Below are 16,593 nucleotides of genomic sequence, written 5' to 3'. Positions count from 1 at the left end.
GAGAGCAGTTACCATTCTGTGTGTATATTTTACAATCCAAACCTATTGATGAATGTACACCATTGTACACCTATTGATGTACACCTATTGATGAATATACACCATTCTGTGTGTATATTTTAAAATCCAAACCTATTGATGAATGACATTAATATATCATACATCATTTTTGCTTGGTCAGATCAGGCCTCAGATTCAGTGAGAGCTCACAGGAGTGCAGCTCCTGAACCTTTCTGAGAGTTCCACCTCCTCGTCCATTGAATAGTAGGTGCAGCTGCATAACAATCCCTGGATGAGCTCCACCGCCTGTTTTTCCACAAAGCGACCCCTGTAAATCACAGCTCTCTTCACAACAAGTGCTGCATATCAATCAGTGTGAAAATGTCAGGTAATTTCTCATAAACAGATCAGTGGAGCAGGAAGAGACAGAAGGCAGAGCAAGCACATTCCTATATCTTTTCTCCGTCACTCGAACGGATATGAAGTTCATAACAAGATGAAAGAGTAAGGTTTTTCTTGTAGGCAGCTCTATTAATTGCAGTGGCATTTGAAGACAAACATATATGCTTGGAAGGTAACAAAGAGCAATTAAACTGTTCCATAATGTTCAGTTGTAGTGAACCAGGGCAATAGCAGCTATGGGATAACTGAAGTAAATCTCAGCTTCTGTTTAGAAGACAGCTGGTACCTACATTGGCCCAAACAGAAGCACGAAAAGTCCCAGGTAAGCCATAAAGTGTACTAAGAAAATCATTATGTTTCTACCCAATCCATCACTTAAAGGATGAAATGAGCTAAGGATATAGCAGGGTATATCCTACCTCCATCGTGGTGATGGAAAGTGCCACCAAGTCACAGTTGACTTATGTTGACCTTGCAGGGTTTTCAAGCCATGAGATGAGCAGAGGTGGTTTGTCATTGGCTGCCTTTGCACAGCAACCCTGGACTTCCTTGGTGGTCTCCCATACAAGTACTAACCAGGGCCAGCCACACTTATCTTCTGATATCTCATGAAATTGTAAAAGCCAGGGCCATGTCTCACAGGACACCACTATCCTACAACTCCACTAAAAAAAGTGGTTCTTCTATTGCTTCATATCACTTATGACATACTCCTTTTTTTAACTGGAGAAGCCGGGGACTGAACCTGAGCCCTTCTACATGCCAAACCAATATTCTACCATGAGCCACACTCACACCCCAAGTTGCAGATTCTAGTTCCCTCTCACAGACCCTCCTCTTCCTTCCATTAGGAGGCACAACAAGATAGGACAAAGGTGCCGTAAAATACTGGGGGGAGGAACATGTGACTGGATCCAAGGTACCACCAGCAGAATAAAGCTATCCTGCCTCCCCCTTCTGCTGTAGCCCTTCACCCCAATTCTCTTCCTGAAGTTCAAGAGGCCCTCAATAACAGAATAGGGGAATGATGAGGGTCTACAGTGCGTGGCTGAGGGAAGGCAACATGGTATAGCCCAATACCATCAGATCTCAGAAGCTAAAGCCGGGTCAGTACATGGATGGAAGACTACCAAGGAAGAATCTGCAGAAGGAGGCAAAGGCAAGCCACTTCTTACTGGCCTTCCAAGCCCTTTGCTGGGGTTGCTATAAGTTGGTTGTAACTTGATGGCACTTACCTACACACATACTTACTCTGTGCGTGTGTGTGTGTAGAATCAATTAATGTTGCTCTCCTTTGCTCTGCTAATGGAAGTGCTATTATGGCTGTGGATTTGTCCCTTTGCATCCAATCTATAGTTGGGTGTAGCAAGATATGGCAGTAGGAAGAAAGAGCAAGGATTTTAGCAACTAACAATATGGCTGAAAAATATAACAAGGTGTGAAAGAAGAATATTGCAAGACATGAATGGAGGGCATAGCAAAATTTGGCAGGTGACTACAGTAATGTACAGCATAGGTGTCGTAAAATAATATACAGGTATATGGGGATACACTGTTTCACACTAAGTATGTGCCAAATAAAATCTCTAAGAGAAAGAAGAAAATGTAACAGCATAATCTATTGAAAGTACCAAGGTTTCAGATTTTGCTAAAAGGAAAAAGATCAAGTTCATGAAGAAAAGCCAGAGGAAGTCTACAGGGAAAACTTTTAGGGCTGAGGGCATGATAAATTAACAGTGAGTGGGTGGTGAAAAACGTTGAGGTCATAAACAGACAAGGAGAAAAATTAATTATTCACATGTTGCTAATAGGGAAGACTAATTGTCTTCAAAGAGAAGGAAATAGAACAGGAGAATAGATGATCTAAGAGGTCTTTATATGCAAGAACTCATGACAGCCAATGTGGTATTATGGAGGAAAATGTCTGACAGGTTCAAAAATTCATTCAACTGAAAAGCTTGCTGGATTACCTGAGGCCAGTCTCTTTCAGAAGATCTTCCAGGAAACATTGGGGTTCCTCAGAAGACAGCTGGGGAGGCAGTCCTCAATAAGAAGGCCTCAATAAGAGAGCCAGTTTGGTGTGGTGGCTACGTGCATGGACTCTTAACTGGAAGAACCGGGTCTGAGTCCCCACTCCTCCATCTGCAGCTGCTGGAAAGGCCTTGGGTCAGCCATAGCTATCACAGGAGTTGTTCTTGAAAGGCCAGCTGCTATGCGAGCCCTCTTAGCCCCACCTACCTCACAGGGTGTCTGTTGAGGGGGGTGGGGGTAAAGAAGACTGCTCTGAGACTCTTTCACAGTATATGGTGGGATATAAATCCAATATATTCTTCTTCTTCTTCTTCCTTACACACACTGTCATTTTAATTATTTAATTTGTACCCCATTTTTCTCCCGAGTAGAGGCCCAAAGTGGCTTACATCATTCTCCCCTCATCTATTTTATCTTCACCACAACCCTGTGAGGTAAGTTAGGCTGAAAAGTGTGTGTCTGGCCCAAGGTAATTCAGCAAGTTTCCGTGAGCAGAGTGAGAATTCATACCAGTGTATCCCAAATCCTTGTCTAAAACAGTAACAACTACAACACACTGCCTCACACAACACCTTGGGCTAATCATACTTCCTCAGTCTAACCCCACCTCACAAGGTTGTTGTGATGGTAAACCAGAGGTGGAGGGGAGACTACTGTAAATTGCTCTAAGGTCTTTGAAGGAAGGGCAGCATAAAAATGTATCAAAGACAGCATTTAAAAAAAAGAATAAAGCATACCTGATAACGAGAAACTGATCAACCTTCGGTTTCCTTGCCCCTGGACTGAATCTTCACTGGTGATGCTTTTAAAAATCTGCTGAAAGGTGCGGGGGGGGGGGGGGAGGAATGGAAAGAGAGTTGCCGTCACTTTTCTTTTTTGAGAAAAATATGCTTAATGACTACTATTTCGATCGACACGATCAAGTATGAATCAATGACAAGCAATCATTAGGCAGCCACCGATCAAAAATGCTTTTGTGACAAGTTAACACTGTTGCCAGTAAAGGAGAAATAGAGGCCAGCAGAAAGCTTCTTCGTAGAGGAGGAGAAGAAGACAAAAGCAAGAAATTACAGCAACGTTTATCAGTGTGTTTTATAAGTGCCGAAAAAAGCAGCACTCCCTTATCTTACTGTTTGCAAACAAAATTTATTTATCACTGCAAAAACAAACTGCTCCCAATAGAATAGGTAATATTACCACCCGTTATTCAGCTCGCTAGCAACCATCTCCAGCTAACAAACTGACATACAGGTTCCTGAATTACTGTCAAATAAATATCTTTGTATTTCCGTGCTTGGATAGAACCATCTAGGCTGTGCATCTGCAGTCCTTTTAAAGAGCTGGAACCAGCAACTTGTCAGGGAAGTGGGTAGGAAGGGATGCAGGTGACTGAATACAGCCTCTACTCATCCCCTCAAGCTCTTTAAAAATTCAACCTTGGAAGCTGATTGGAAAGCAGAAAGATATGGGCATGGAGTGCCACTTGCCAGTCAAGAGCCTGACATCCTCAGTGTGGTGGAAAGTACCGTCAAGTTGCAGTTTCAAGGCAAGAGATGTTCAGAGGTGGTTTGCTGTGGGCCTACCTCTGTGACCCTGGACTTCCTTGGTGGGCTCCCATCCAAGTACATAGGGCCGACCCTGCTTAGCTTCTGAGATCTGATGAGATTAGGGTAGCCTGGGCCATCCAGGTCAGGGTTGACATCCACATGGGGATGACTAAACCTCTCAATACCCACCACTGTGGTTGTAGAAACCCCCGCCTGCTTAGCTGCGTGAGACCAAAAATGACCAGAAGAATTTAAACCAGTGAATTGCTCAACTATGTGCTGTGAAGGATGAGCCTTGGAAACTGGAGCTATCAGGTTGAACGCATCCACCATTCCGTGCCTATCACATCATGAAGGTCTCCTGCTAATATATCATGAGTTACTGCAAGAACCTGAGGGAGGGAATTAGGTTGTTTCAGGTATACCCTTATGACAGGTGTGGGGAATCCCAGAAGCATCACCATTGCCCAGAAAGTAGAGTCCCATCTATGGGCCATGTCTGCTTGAGCAGGTTAAGAGTGGAAAGCAATACTACCTGAACCATAACATATCTCCAAGCAGTCTACCTGCCCATTATCCAGGAATGGAGGAAATACATGTGTCCATATGTCACAGATGTATATTTTTGAGTGGAAAAGTGAAATGCTGCACCACTGTTAACTCAGGAGAGAAAAACTCATGTGCTACTGGTTATCAAAAGTTTGGGAAAACTTTGTTTTAAAATCCTTTGCGTTAGATTATACTTTCCTAAGAATTTTTTTAATTAAATGAGCTTCTTTATGAGTAGACCAAACTCCTTATGAAATGCACATTAATAGCGATATTGTTTAATTTTATGTTGGATCTAATGTTGGAAGCCGCCCTGAGCCACTTGTGGGAAGGGCGGGATATAAATTCTAAATAAATAAAAAAAAATTAAAAAAAGATACTAAGTCCACATCTACACAGTTATGGATTTCTGCATTTATTCCATTAGTGTTGCAACTGCAGAGGCATTTGCACCCACATAGCAGTTTCCCCTGCCTGACCCTTGCCTCAGCCCCCCACTCGTGGTGGCCATTCCCCACCACCACCAGGAAACTACTGCAATATGTCAGTGTCTGGTTTTAAACATGGGGAGGGACGGTGGCTCAGTGGTAGAGCATCTGCTTGGGAAGCAGAAGGTCCCAGGTTCAGTCCCTGGCATCTCCAAAAGGGTCCAGGCAAGTAGGCGTGAAAAACCTCAGCTTGAGACCCTGGAGAGCCGCTGCCAGTCTGAGAAGACAATACTGACTTTGATGGACTGAGGGTCTGATTCAGTATAAGGCAGCTTCATATGTTCACATGTTCAAACTACAGTAATAGGTCCATTACATATGGTAACATATATTGCTATATGGATTAAAATGGGTAATTGAGTTACTGCTATATGTGTATGTAAACTGTCCTGAAGTCACAGCCAACTTCTGATGATCCCAGCAAGGGGCTTTCAAGGCAAGGCAGAAGCAGAGATGGCTTGCCATGGCCTTCCTCAACAAAGTCTCCCTTGGTGGTCTCCCTTCCAAGTACTGACCCTGCTTAGCTTCCGAGATCTGTCATGACTGGGCTATATCATGCCATCTTTCCTCCCAAACTATTGCTATAGTTTAATTACTGATTTTTTTAAAGCCCTCCAGTAGTGCAGAGGGAAGGAACGCTGAAGGACTGAGGCAAGGAAAATGGTGCTGATGCGGGCAGAAGCCATAAAAATGCACACCTTCCCATCCACACCATGTGCAAAGGTGCTTTTAACTGCAATATTTCTCAAAAGATCAGACCAAATCATGTCTGGAAAGGCTGCAGCAAAGGGTGGGGTGGGGGGACAGAAAGGGAATGGCATCATGTCCATGCTCCAAAAATACCTATTCCAGTCTGGACACAAAACTGGAGTAAATCCTCCATGTGGTTGGAGCCTAACAGTGCAAACCTAGATGCTGTTTCCCCATTGTCAGCCCACTGATTTCAATGGGCTTAGACTGGAGTAACTGTACACAGGATTCCACTATAAATGAAGAAAAGCTGAGTTGACAAACAACACTGGACCTACTTGATAATCTGAACAATAAAAAGAAACAGGGTGTTGGGAAGAGAACAAGGAATGATGAACACAGAGAGAGATGGAGAGAGGGGTTATCTCTATATTAAGAAATCATTAGTTGCTAACGCCGTGATAATGGGATTCTCATATGTGTTATTAAGCAAAGTATGCCTCACATCTGCATAAGTGGTTTCCATGAGTCAGTTTCAATGTAAATCAATAAAAACGCAGATCCAATGAACCCTCCTGAAATTGATCTAATGGAAAAGTGCAAAACGCTTGGGAGACTATGCTGAGCACTTCTCATCAAAATCACCAGGCTCCCAGCCGGGAACAGACAAGAAACAAAAAGCCCTCTTTCTGGCCTCATCAAAACGTGTTTCTTAATTAACAGGAGAGGGTGCTAACAGCCACCAGGACTTCTCCCTGCCACCTCAAGGCCACTTCTGGGCAAAGCAATTTATTTAAACAGCATCTCAACATAGCTGAACCAGCGCAGGATGAAAAGTCTAAGCAATTTCACAGGACATGTGTTAGAGAAACAATGACCTTAGAAACCAAGGCCACTTTGTTTGCAGTGGTTGCAGCACTGGACTAGGTGTGATTCCCTGCTGTGCCAGGAAGTTTGCTGGGTGACCTTAGGCTAGTCACAAACTCTCAGCCTAACCTACCTCACAGAGTTGATGTGCAGATTAAATGGAGGAGAGGAAAATAATGTAAGCCACTTTGTGTGCAAGTAGGGTATAACTGAAGTAAAATAAAAATAAAATGGCAGCTTGGTGGTTGCAGGGGCAAAGATCCAGCTTATCTCCCACAAAAGAGTGAAGCTGTTATACTTTATTTTGACTGACTAGTAGAAATTCCAAGAACATGAAGGAGAGATTCTCATCCCTCCTGAGAGCCAGTTGGCATAGTGGTTAAGTGACTGGATTCTAATCTGGGAGAACTGGGTTTGATTTCCCCCTTCTCCACATGCATCTGCTGGATGACCTTGGTCAGTCACAGTTCTCACAGAGCTGTTCTCTCAGGATTTGTTCTCTGAGAGCTCTCTCAGCCACATTTCCCTCACAGGGTGTCTGTTGTGGGGAGAGAAAGGGAGATTGTAAACTCCTCTGTGATTCCAAGTGAAAGGTGGGGATATAAATCCAATCTCTTCCTCCTCTTCTTTCAAATCAACTGAGGAGAGACGGATTTCCCTACACAAGTACGTCTATAGAAACGTACAGTGCAGAAAGGTTGGGCGAAGTTTGTGTGACCAACGATGTGTGTGTGCTCGTGACAAACTGAACATTGCTTGTGTCATTTCAATGGGCAGACAGAGCTGGAAGAGGAAACAAAAACTGTGGAATACTTTTTTATGAAGGCCAGCCAACATGACACAGAGCTGTCCCACCTATCCTTTGGCAGGGCTTTCTGCCACATGGGTTTTGGCTCCCTGTAGTACCACAAACACAGTTACACATGCTTATGTAAGGCACCCCTTTACTCAGTGGTTCAGCTTCCCACATTTCCCACAAGGCTGAGCCATCATGAGTATTAGTAATCCATGACTGGTGACGCTGAGAGAGAAAGATATTCCCCAAAGCTTTAGAGTCCATGGCTAGGGTTTTATTCTGAAGGAATGTCTTGTCTTCCCTGTCTTTCTCCATAGCTGATAAATTCCACAATATACCAAGTGTTACCAAAAGGTTTCAGTGCTTACAGTTTTCTTGAGGGAGCTTTTTTTTAAAAAGGTCCTTTTATTATTATTTTCCCCGAGAAACCATACTCTGGCAAAAGCACTGAATTTAATGTTTGCTCCTGTGTTACGTAGTGAGATGAGGTTGGATAGGGTATGTTTGTGTCTGTGTTGTTTTACCATACCAAGAAAACCTTTTGGAAAGACCCGCCCCCCCTTTTTTTTCATTTTGCAAAGGCAGCACACCCACATGTCTGCATCTGTATTACAATGGATTGACTTTTTTTTTGTAAACACACACACACACTTGACTAGAAATGCAATTGAACAATATATGTAATTTAATTATATACAATCAATACAATTTTTGCCCTGACCTGGATGGCCCAGGCTAGCCCAGTCTCGTCAGCGGTCATAAATTAAGCAGGGTAAGCGCTGGCTAGTGTTTGGCTGGGAGACCACTAAGGGAGACCAGGTTGCTACACAGAGGCAGGCAGTGGCATGCTACCTCTGTTCATCTCTCGCCATGAAAACTCTGTGGGGTCTCATACGTCAGCTGCAACTTAATGGCACTCTCCATTACCACCAATACAGTTTTAAGTGATTTAACTCAGGCAACCCCTAGTAAGTGTGAAGACAAAGACTGACTGACTGACTGACTGACTGACTATCTATCTATCTATCTCATTCATTCATTCATTCATTCATTCATTCATTCATTCAGGCTTATATTCCGCCCTTTCCCATAAATGGACTCACTTAGGGCCAGACATGTGCCTAAGCAACTGACGCACTGGAAGCCGGTGTGACTTACGCCCGACACTGCTTTCCACACCTGCTGGCCACATTTAACATTCTCTCATCTGCACTTCTTGAGGGGAGATACACACACACACACACCCCGCATGCACAATGTCTCTGTTCACGTCAATCTGGATCAGTGGAGACCAGGGCTTTTTTGGCAGAAAAAGTCAAGCAGGAATTCATTTGCATATTAGGCCACACACCCCAGGGCACCATTGTTTTGCGGAGGGCTTTTTTGTAGAGAAAGCCCAGCAGGAACTCATTTGCATATTAGGCCACACCCCCTGATACCAAGCCAGCCAGAACCGCATTCCTGTACATTCCTGCTCCAAAAAAAAAAAAAAAAGCCCTGGTAGAGACAACTCATTATTTACTTTTACACTGCCAGTACTACCAGGATATTTGGAAAATGTACATTACTCCAATTATAGCCAAGTATCCAGGTAGCTCTAATAACTTTTATACTTCTTTTCTCCTTGCGGATTGTTGTACTGCAATTCCTGTTAAGGCAGCGGGATTTTGTTCCTTGGCATGTCTAATTAGCCAGAAGATTACCGCTTCATTTTAATATTTTAATGGATTTTATTCTAACAATGCATGCTCATACTTTTATTTAGCATGTTTAGATATGTCACAAAACACAGCTTTTTTGTAGCAGGAACTCCTTTGCATATTAGGCCATACACCCCTGATGTAGCCAATCCTCCAAGAGTTTACAGTAGGCCATGTAATAAGAGTGATGTAGCCAATAAACAAATATATGAATTTGAACCAAGGAACAAGCCCTGAACAAATAAATATGATTACATGATCGCTGATATATATGCTGATCTTGGATCATTGTAATAAAGATTGACTGACTGCTTCCCACACCTGCATGACCAACAGCCAAACCCAAATCAAATCCCAAAGATGGTGGAAGCGCCACTGTGGCTTGCTTTGTCTGGCCAAGTACAACCCTCATCTATGCACCCCCTTATTTTGCTTACCAGCTCCTCAACATATTCATAGCCACATATTTCCCTTTCTCTTTCCTGTTTAGTGCAACTGGGAATACGAATGACCCCAACACCATCAACGCATGTGGGAGTGTAAAGTGCCATCCAGTCCCAGCTGACTTGCAGCAATCCCTCAGGGGGGTCTCAAGGCAAGAGACTTGTTTGTCATTGCCTGCCTCTGCCTCGTGACTCTGGTCTTCCCATCCAAGTACTAACCAGGGCCAGCCATGCTTAGTTTCTGAGATTTGACAAGATCAGGCTAGCCTGGGCCATCTGGGTCAGAACCACTGAAGTATACCAGGGGTGGCCAAACTTGCTTAACATAAGAGCCGCATAGAATAAATGTCAGATGTCTGAGAGCTGTAAGAGATGAAGGGGAGGGGAGGGGGGGAAGGAAGGAAGGAAGGAAGGAAGGAAGGAAGGAAGGAAGGAAGGAAGGAAGGAAGGAAGGAAGGAAGGAAGGGAGGGAGGGAGGGAGGGAGGGAGGGAGGGAGGGAGGGAGGGAGGAAGGAAGGAAGGAAGGAAGGAAGGAAGGAAGGAAGGAAGGAAGGAAGGAAGGAAGGAAGGAAGGAAGGAAGGAAGGAAGGAAGGAAGGAAGGAAGGAAGGAAGGAAGGAAGGAAGGAAGGAAGATGGGGAGGAGGAGGAAAGAGGTGGAAAGAAAGCACTTTAAATGTATTCTCCAAGCCACTGGCTGGCTTGGCTTGGATAATGCATTTAAAGTTAAAGTTGCTTTTTTTTCACTGGCTGGCTTGGCTTGGAGAAGTGATTTAAAGAGAGAAATGCCTTCTCCAAGCTGGTTGATGGGGTAGTAGGGGCTTCGAAAGCCACACAATATGCATGAAAGAGACACATGCAGCTCCCAAGCCACACTTTTGCCACCCCTGAAGTATACATTTGTTAAATACAAGTTGAGAGGGGGCAGGACAACTGACTTCATCATTACCCACTGGGGAGAAAGGTGGCATATAAATGAAGTAAAGAAGTAAGTAAATATCATTGAAGTTAAGGAATACACGGAGTACAGAGTTGCAGAAGACTGAAAACAAAGCTTGATCAATATTTTCACACTACTCTGGGTTAATCTGACCCCCTTTCTGGACCAGATTAAAAACACTTTGGCAATGAAATAGTTCCACTCTTCCCCATATGTTTATCATTAATCACATTTTTAAAAAAACAGTTAAAACAGAGCCGTGCTGGCACTTGTACAAGTGGCTGGAGATATAGAAACTAGATTTGTTGCCTGATGTATGCAATCAGACCATGAGGAGCCACTGAAGCGTGGGAGGTTACAAATGTACTTTGCAGTGCTGCATCTTTGTATAATTTGTTTGATTATGGTGTTATTATGTAGAGGCAATTATTGCTTCTATTATATGGTCATAATAGGAGACATGATTGGAGCAGAGCAGGAGCGGAGGGATATCATGTGTGCAACAAAAACCATTAGCCAACAAATGGCCTTAGTAATGATCTTCTCTGTGCTATCAGACAGGACAAAAACCACCCAAACACACAACAAATTATGCCAGTTGCTTTCTAGAATTGTTTGCTGGGCAGTGCAACGCTCCAAATGGCACGCATTCACTCTCAAATGGTTGCCACGCTGAAATACAAAGATCTCTCTTCAAGCTGGCCCAAATCAGCACCAGATCCTCTTGACTTACCCTAGCAAGAGTGTGCATTTATTATTTAAAACCATCATTTAAAAACCATTAAGAAAATACAAGGGCCTACATTCAGATTTTCAGAGCTTATTTCATACAAAGGATCTAAACAGTATTCACCCCAAATAGACACAGCAATGGAGAACTGACTGTTTCCGGTGACTGGTTTCTATTTCGGCATTTCACCTCCTCTGTTTGCCCCTTGAAGATCTGTAGTCTCTAAGATCCAAGGGAGATAAGACTCTGGGAATAACATCACCATAATTCCCAGTTGCTGTTTTTTTAATACAATGCTATTCTTGGAAATGCGGGGGCTCTGAATTGGATTGGGACCATCGTAACGAAAGAGGAAACGTTTTTTAAGCCTTCCATTGCAACTTATCCCCAGCCTTAAAAGTTCCTGGGGTACTGCCTCATTGGGGGCAAACGCAGGCCCGTAGCCCAAAAATTTAAGTTGGAGGGGGGGCCACTGAAAAAAATTTTGGGTGAAGAGCCTCCCTCTCTGGTGGCCCCCACTCTCTCCGCAGCCCCTGCTCTGGCAGCCCCCGATCTCCCTGCTGCTCTGGCAGCCCCTGCCCCCCTCTGCAGCACCTCCCTCTCCCTCCCACCCACCCGGTGAAGCACAAGCTCCTGGGGCTCTTTCAAGGTGCCCCAAGCTGTGCCGAGGCCGGCGGTTCCTACGCCGTCTTTCCAGCGCGCTCAGCACCTTCAGCACTGGGGCAGCCAGCGCTAAACTTGCTGAGCGAGCCGGAAAGCCGGCGGAGGAACCACCAGCCTCAGCATGGCTTTTCCTGCCAATCAACTGATGGGGGGGAGGAGTGCCTTGAAAGAGCCCCAGGAGCTGGCGCTTCACCGGGTGGGTGGGAGGAGGAGGCGCCGTGCAGAGAGGAGTGGGGGCCGCCAGAGAAGTGGCGGCAGAGAGAGTGGGGGCCACCAAAGCTACGGGGAAAGGAGGGGCCATAAAGGTCGAAGGGTTGGGTGGGGAGGCCAGCCAGCCCCCCACCCCCGTGGCTAAGGGCCTGGGCGAATGTATTTGTACCCATATGTTTCCGCAACAGGGCAAAGAGGAACAAAAACCATTATTTCCACAGGTGATTTTCTCCCTAAAAATGCCTGCTTTGTGGTTCCAGTCGTCCTGATCCATGCACCCAACAGGAGGTGGCATTGCCGCAGCATGCCTGAAGAGCCTCTAATGTGAACAGGACTGTTCGCAAGAGCAACAAATGTAACAAGAGACCCTGTTTGAATGCTGCATCCCTTGCAGGAAGGCAGAGGAAGATCACCCAAAGGGACTCTGCCTGTGTGATTAGGCATTCCCACAAAGGGCCCAGTTCATATTGAAGGCTCCTTACAAGGTGGTGGGATAGAAGGGCTGAGGTTGGCTTCCATGGTGCTATTCCCGCACCAAGACTGGTTGAAATCATGAATCAGGAGAAGGCGCCAGGCAAAGAGGCAGAGGCAGAATGATTCATCAGTTAAGTGTTCTTCTGCCTCCTACACTGCAACACAACAGATTGCAAAGCAAATATTTACGGGAGCACAAAAAGTCCTAAGCAAACGATCACTTTGCCGCTGTCAAGGATAAGCGAGTGATTCACTGAATGGCAATGCTTTCCACAGTGACCCAACAATACAGAACAAGTAAAGAGTAAGATCTCCCGGAGACCCTTTCCTCTGCTAGTGGAAGTTGCCCCTGCTTGCCGGATGGATCCATGGAATCCAACCCTAAAGTCCAAATCTCATGTTTCAATCATTTGTCAAAGGGTGAAAATGATGGATGCCAGACTAAGCAGGTCTGATGCCAGTCATGAGGCCCCTAGAAAAACTGAAATTGTGGCTCCACACTGTAGTGTTTGGTAGCCGGCACATCTAGAGCTCAATCCAACCTGTAAGGCAGATACCACCTAGGTCACTGACCAGGTCCACATCCACACATAGCTGGATATTGTGCTATAATGATGCTATAGCCATCACTTGCAGCTGAATTTTCTTGTGTGGACAAGCCAACCCAGTTGCAAACAACTGCTATGGAGCAATGACTCTGTAATAGCCAGCCATGTATGGGATGCTGCCCAGCAAAACCACTGAAAGGGGGTGACTTTGTTCTCCCTTTTTCCTCCCTCCTGACTGCCTCCAGCTAGGCACTGCAACCTTGCAGTCAGGGCTGAAAGCAAAATGATAAGCCTACAGTGGAAGACTGGGGAGTGGCTGTGGCTCAGTGGCAGAGAATCTGCCTGGCATGCAGAAGGTCTCAGGTTCAATCCCCAGGCTCTCCAGTCAGGCACGAGGTGATGTGAAACACCTGAGTAGACAATATTGATTTTGATAGATCAACGATGTGATTCAGTATATGGCAGCTTTATGTGTGCTCTCAAAAACAACATTTTATGCTCAGTGTGGAAGTGTGGGTTTAGGGAAGAAGGTTTATTTATCTCTGGAATGAATTCAACCCAGCAGACACCATTTGCTTAATTTGTTTTCCTATATTTGCATGTCTCAAATACAAACCAACAAACATTTTCGTACACCGAAGGTCAGATGTTACTTTATTCCCTTTCAAAATTAGCAAATCACCTAATTAGAGATCCCTACAAAACATAACTGATATGGATTGAATAGTAAATCTTTAAGTTTAACATGCAAAAGCTATTGTGTTTCTATGCCCGGCAGTGATTTAATTGGATCATCTGAGAGTTCAGGTACTCATGCCTGGCAAGCGTGTGCCTCAATATACAAGAGAATTAGTCGCTTCTGATGAGGCACTTCTTTAATAGCAGAAGCTGCATTGTCTATATTATATACAAAAAATTTTTTTTGCCTCAGAACTATTGGAGGGGCCACAATGCAGAGACTGAACGCAAGATTTGGATGCAGAAGTCCCAGGTCCAATTGATGGCATCTTCAGATCAAGGACCTTGGGTATCAGGGCACTGGAAAAGCCTTATCTTTGCCTAACCCAGGACATTAGTTGCTGGTCACAATAAAAAAGACTGGGCCAGATGGCCTATCTTTGTAGAAGGCAGCTTCATAAGCACATGGATAAAGCAAGGCAACCCAAAATTTGTGACAAAGAAATACTGCACTCTGCAATCTGTCCAGATGACATAATTTACTTAGGTCTGCATAATTTATTTTCTCCAAAAGTTGCAACGGAAAGGTCACATGATGTACTACTGGATGAGCATGGTCAGTAAAGGGAAAAAGAGTGACTTACGGGAGCAGCATTATTCTTCACTGTGACACTTGGGGTGGTTGCGCGCAGTGCCCCACTCACTCCATGGTAGTATTTGAAGCAGATCTTTGTTTCGGCTGAAATAAAAAAAAACCCCGTAAATTAACAACAGGTAGCTCTTGGTTCTCATCTGTTGATTATGACTGGCCATAGTGGAGGGGAGGGGGGGAAGAACAAGAATGTAATGTCATGCTTTTCACTGCTGTATCTCAGCAGCCATTCCCCCACTCAGGAAAAGCTAATCACATTTGTTGTATTGAAAGCAGTGGGGTTATAAGTTATCTGTGGTAGCCTTAAAAGCCAAGAATAGTCCAAGTTCATCAGAGCTCGGAAGCTAAGCAGAGTTGGCCATGATAGTACTTGGATGGGAGACCACCAAGGAAGACCAGGGCTGCTATGCAGAGGAAGGCAATGACAAACCGTCTCTGATAATCTTTTTCCTTGAAAACCCCATGGGGGTCACCCTAAGTCGGTTACAACGTGACAGCACAACAGCGGGGGTACGGAAAAGAAAAGGGAAATTAAAATAGGGGTTATTCGACATTGTGTTTGTTGAGGACAATCATGTATTACAAAATGTACATGAGAGGAAAACGCCAATGAAACATGAGCACCCAGACTTCCTGGATCAGGAGCCCCTGAAATGTTTGCACTCTAAACGTAGTTTGCACTACACTCAAACAACTTCTCTAGATTGTCAGCCACGACTAAAGTTGGGGTGGGGACAGGTTTAAGTTCCAGGATCTTTTTCACTGGACAAGAGCTGTTCAAAGCTACCCACATGTAATTAAAGCAACACTAAGCCAGGAAGACTAGAGATTTTACAATTTCAAGCCTGTAAAGTTATCTGCCTCTGAATAAATAAAGCTCCTGCTGCATGGATTGTGAACAATGGAATCATCTTGCATACAAGGGACACACGCCCATCAACACATCAGTTTTCAGGCTCCCATACTGTGCATGTATGAGATGTAACTGAGATGCAGCCACAGGAAATACAAAGCCACTGAAAACCAACCTTGCCTTTTTTGCAGTTCTGTCTTATCTTCCTCTGGCACGGCAAAACTTGGTAAGAAGCTGGGAGATCCATGAATGGATTTCCTAAGAGTCTTTTTGCCTGCCCCTTTACCCTTCCACGGCTAATAACTTGGGAAGGGGAGAGAGGCGTCAGCTGCAACCAACAAAACAGCATGGGGGGAAGGTTAAATCCCTTTCTCCTTGAGCTGTGGCCCCAGTCCAAATTGGAAACCTGGACGGCTGCTATTTCACATTGTAAAACACGAGGAAGATCTGTTCATTGATTTCCTGGCATCTCATAAAAATTGAGTCTCGTAGGAATGTCAGGCTGACAAGGAAGAGCTTCTCATGCAACTTTGCATGGGTCTGTGGATGTTTAGAGATACTCAAACATCTGCTGCTCCAGCACATGCTTTGCTTGCTGGTCATGAGTAGGGAGCCAATTGTTCATTGAGCAGTTCAGCTGCTCATGAAGTTTGGTGGATTATATTTCTTATATTCATGCAGTTTAGTACATTGCTGTTGACAGTGTTTCATACATATGCATTCTTACTCAGTCCAACGGGAGTCCTAGCTTTATGAACCTCGTGTTGCCAGATGTTACTTGGCAGCCAATCATTTAAACATAGAATGAGCAACCCTATCAGTCAGCCAGTGAGTAAAAACAGACACTTATTTTTACGGAATTCTTACCCTCTTTGGTGTTCGTTTTATCTGTTATCACGGTTATCTCAGGCATACTCTTTTTCACATAGCTTTAGGGTAGATACAGGTATCCCCCCCCATACCACCATGACATTTAATTACTTCACCCAGCCCTCCATGACCATGAGAGAGGCTGATTTCAACCACTGTGCAGATGCCCACAAAACAGAAGAAAATGAAATCCACCACCCCAGCTACTGCACAGCCACAAAATAACTGTGTGGGGTACTTTTGGGGGGGTGGGGATTGATAAATAGTATCTGATATTGTCTTTCTGAAATGCAATACATACTTTTACTTAAAATTGAAATTAAATTTAGAAAAGCATTTCAAAAGGGGAATGAACAGAGCAGCGTCCCAGTTTCTGAGTTCTTCATCCTTAAAGCTTTGAGCATATGCCAGAAGTTCTCCAGTTTTGCAGCCAGGTTTGAAAGTAGACATCTGAGGTTAGCAAA

General features: G+C 44.5%; 1 protein-coding gene across 9 annotated transcripts in view; it reads right to left on the bottom strand.

Annotated features, from left to right (window-relative positions):
• The window catches only part of HECW1 (HECT, C2 and WW domain containing E3 ubiquitin protein ligase 1), a 321,722-nt gene that overhangs the window by 125,995 nt on the left and 179,134 nt on the right, over positions 1 to 16,593 (bottom strand). For 7 of the 9 annotated variants that reach the window (XM_060247682.1, XM_060247678.1, XM_060247681.1 and 4 more), the window contains 2 exons: positions 14,399 to 14,493; positions 3,171 to 3,249 (listed from right to left, as the gene is read on the bottom strand). In XM_060247682.1, the coding sequence (XP_060103665.1) occupies positions 3,171 to 3,249; positions 14,399 to 14,493 (174 nt within the window). The remainder of the gene's footprint in view (positions 1 to 3,170; positions 3,250 to 14,398; positions 14,494 to 16,593) is intronic. The other 2 variants (XM_060247679.1, XM_060247684.1) reach the window with 1 other exon arrangement.

This window comes from Heteronotia binoei, chromosome 10 (genome assembly GCF_032191835.1).
Source record: "Heteronotia binoei isolate CCM8104 ecotype False Entrance Well chromosome 10, APGP_CSIRO_Hbin_v1, whole genome shotgun sequence".
Lineage (NCBI taxonomy): Eukaryota > Metazoa > Chordata > Lepidosauria > Squamata > Gekkonidae > Heteronotia > Heteronotia binoei.
This window is presented reverse-complemented; position numbering and strand designations above follow the sequence as displayed.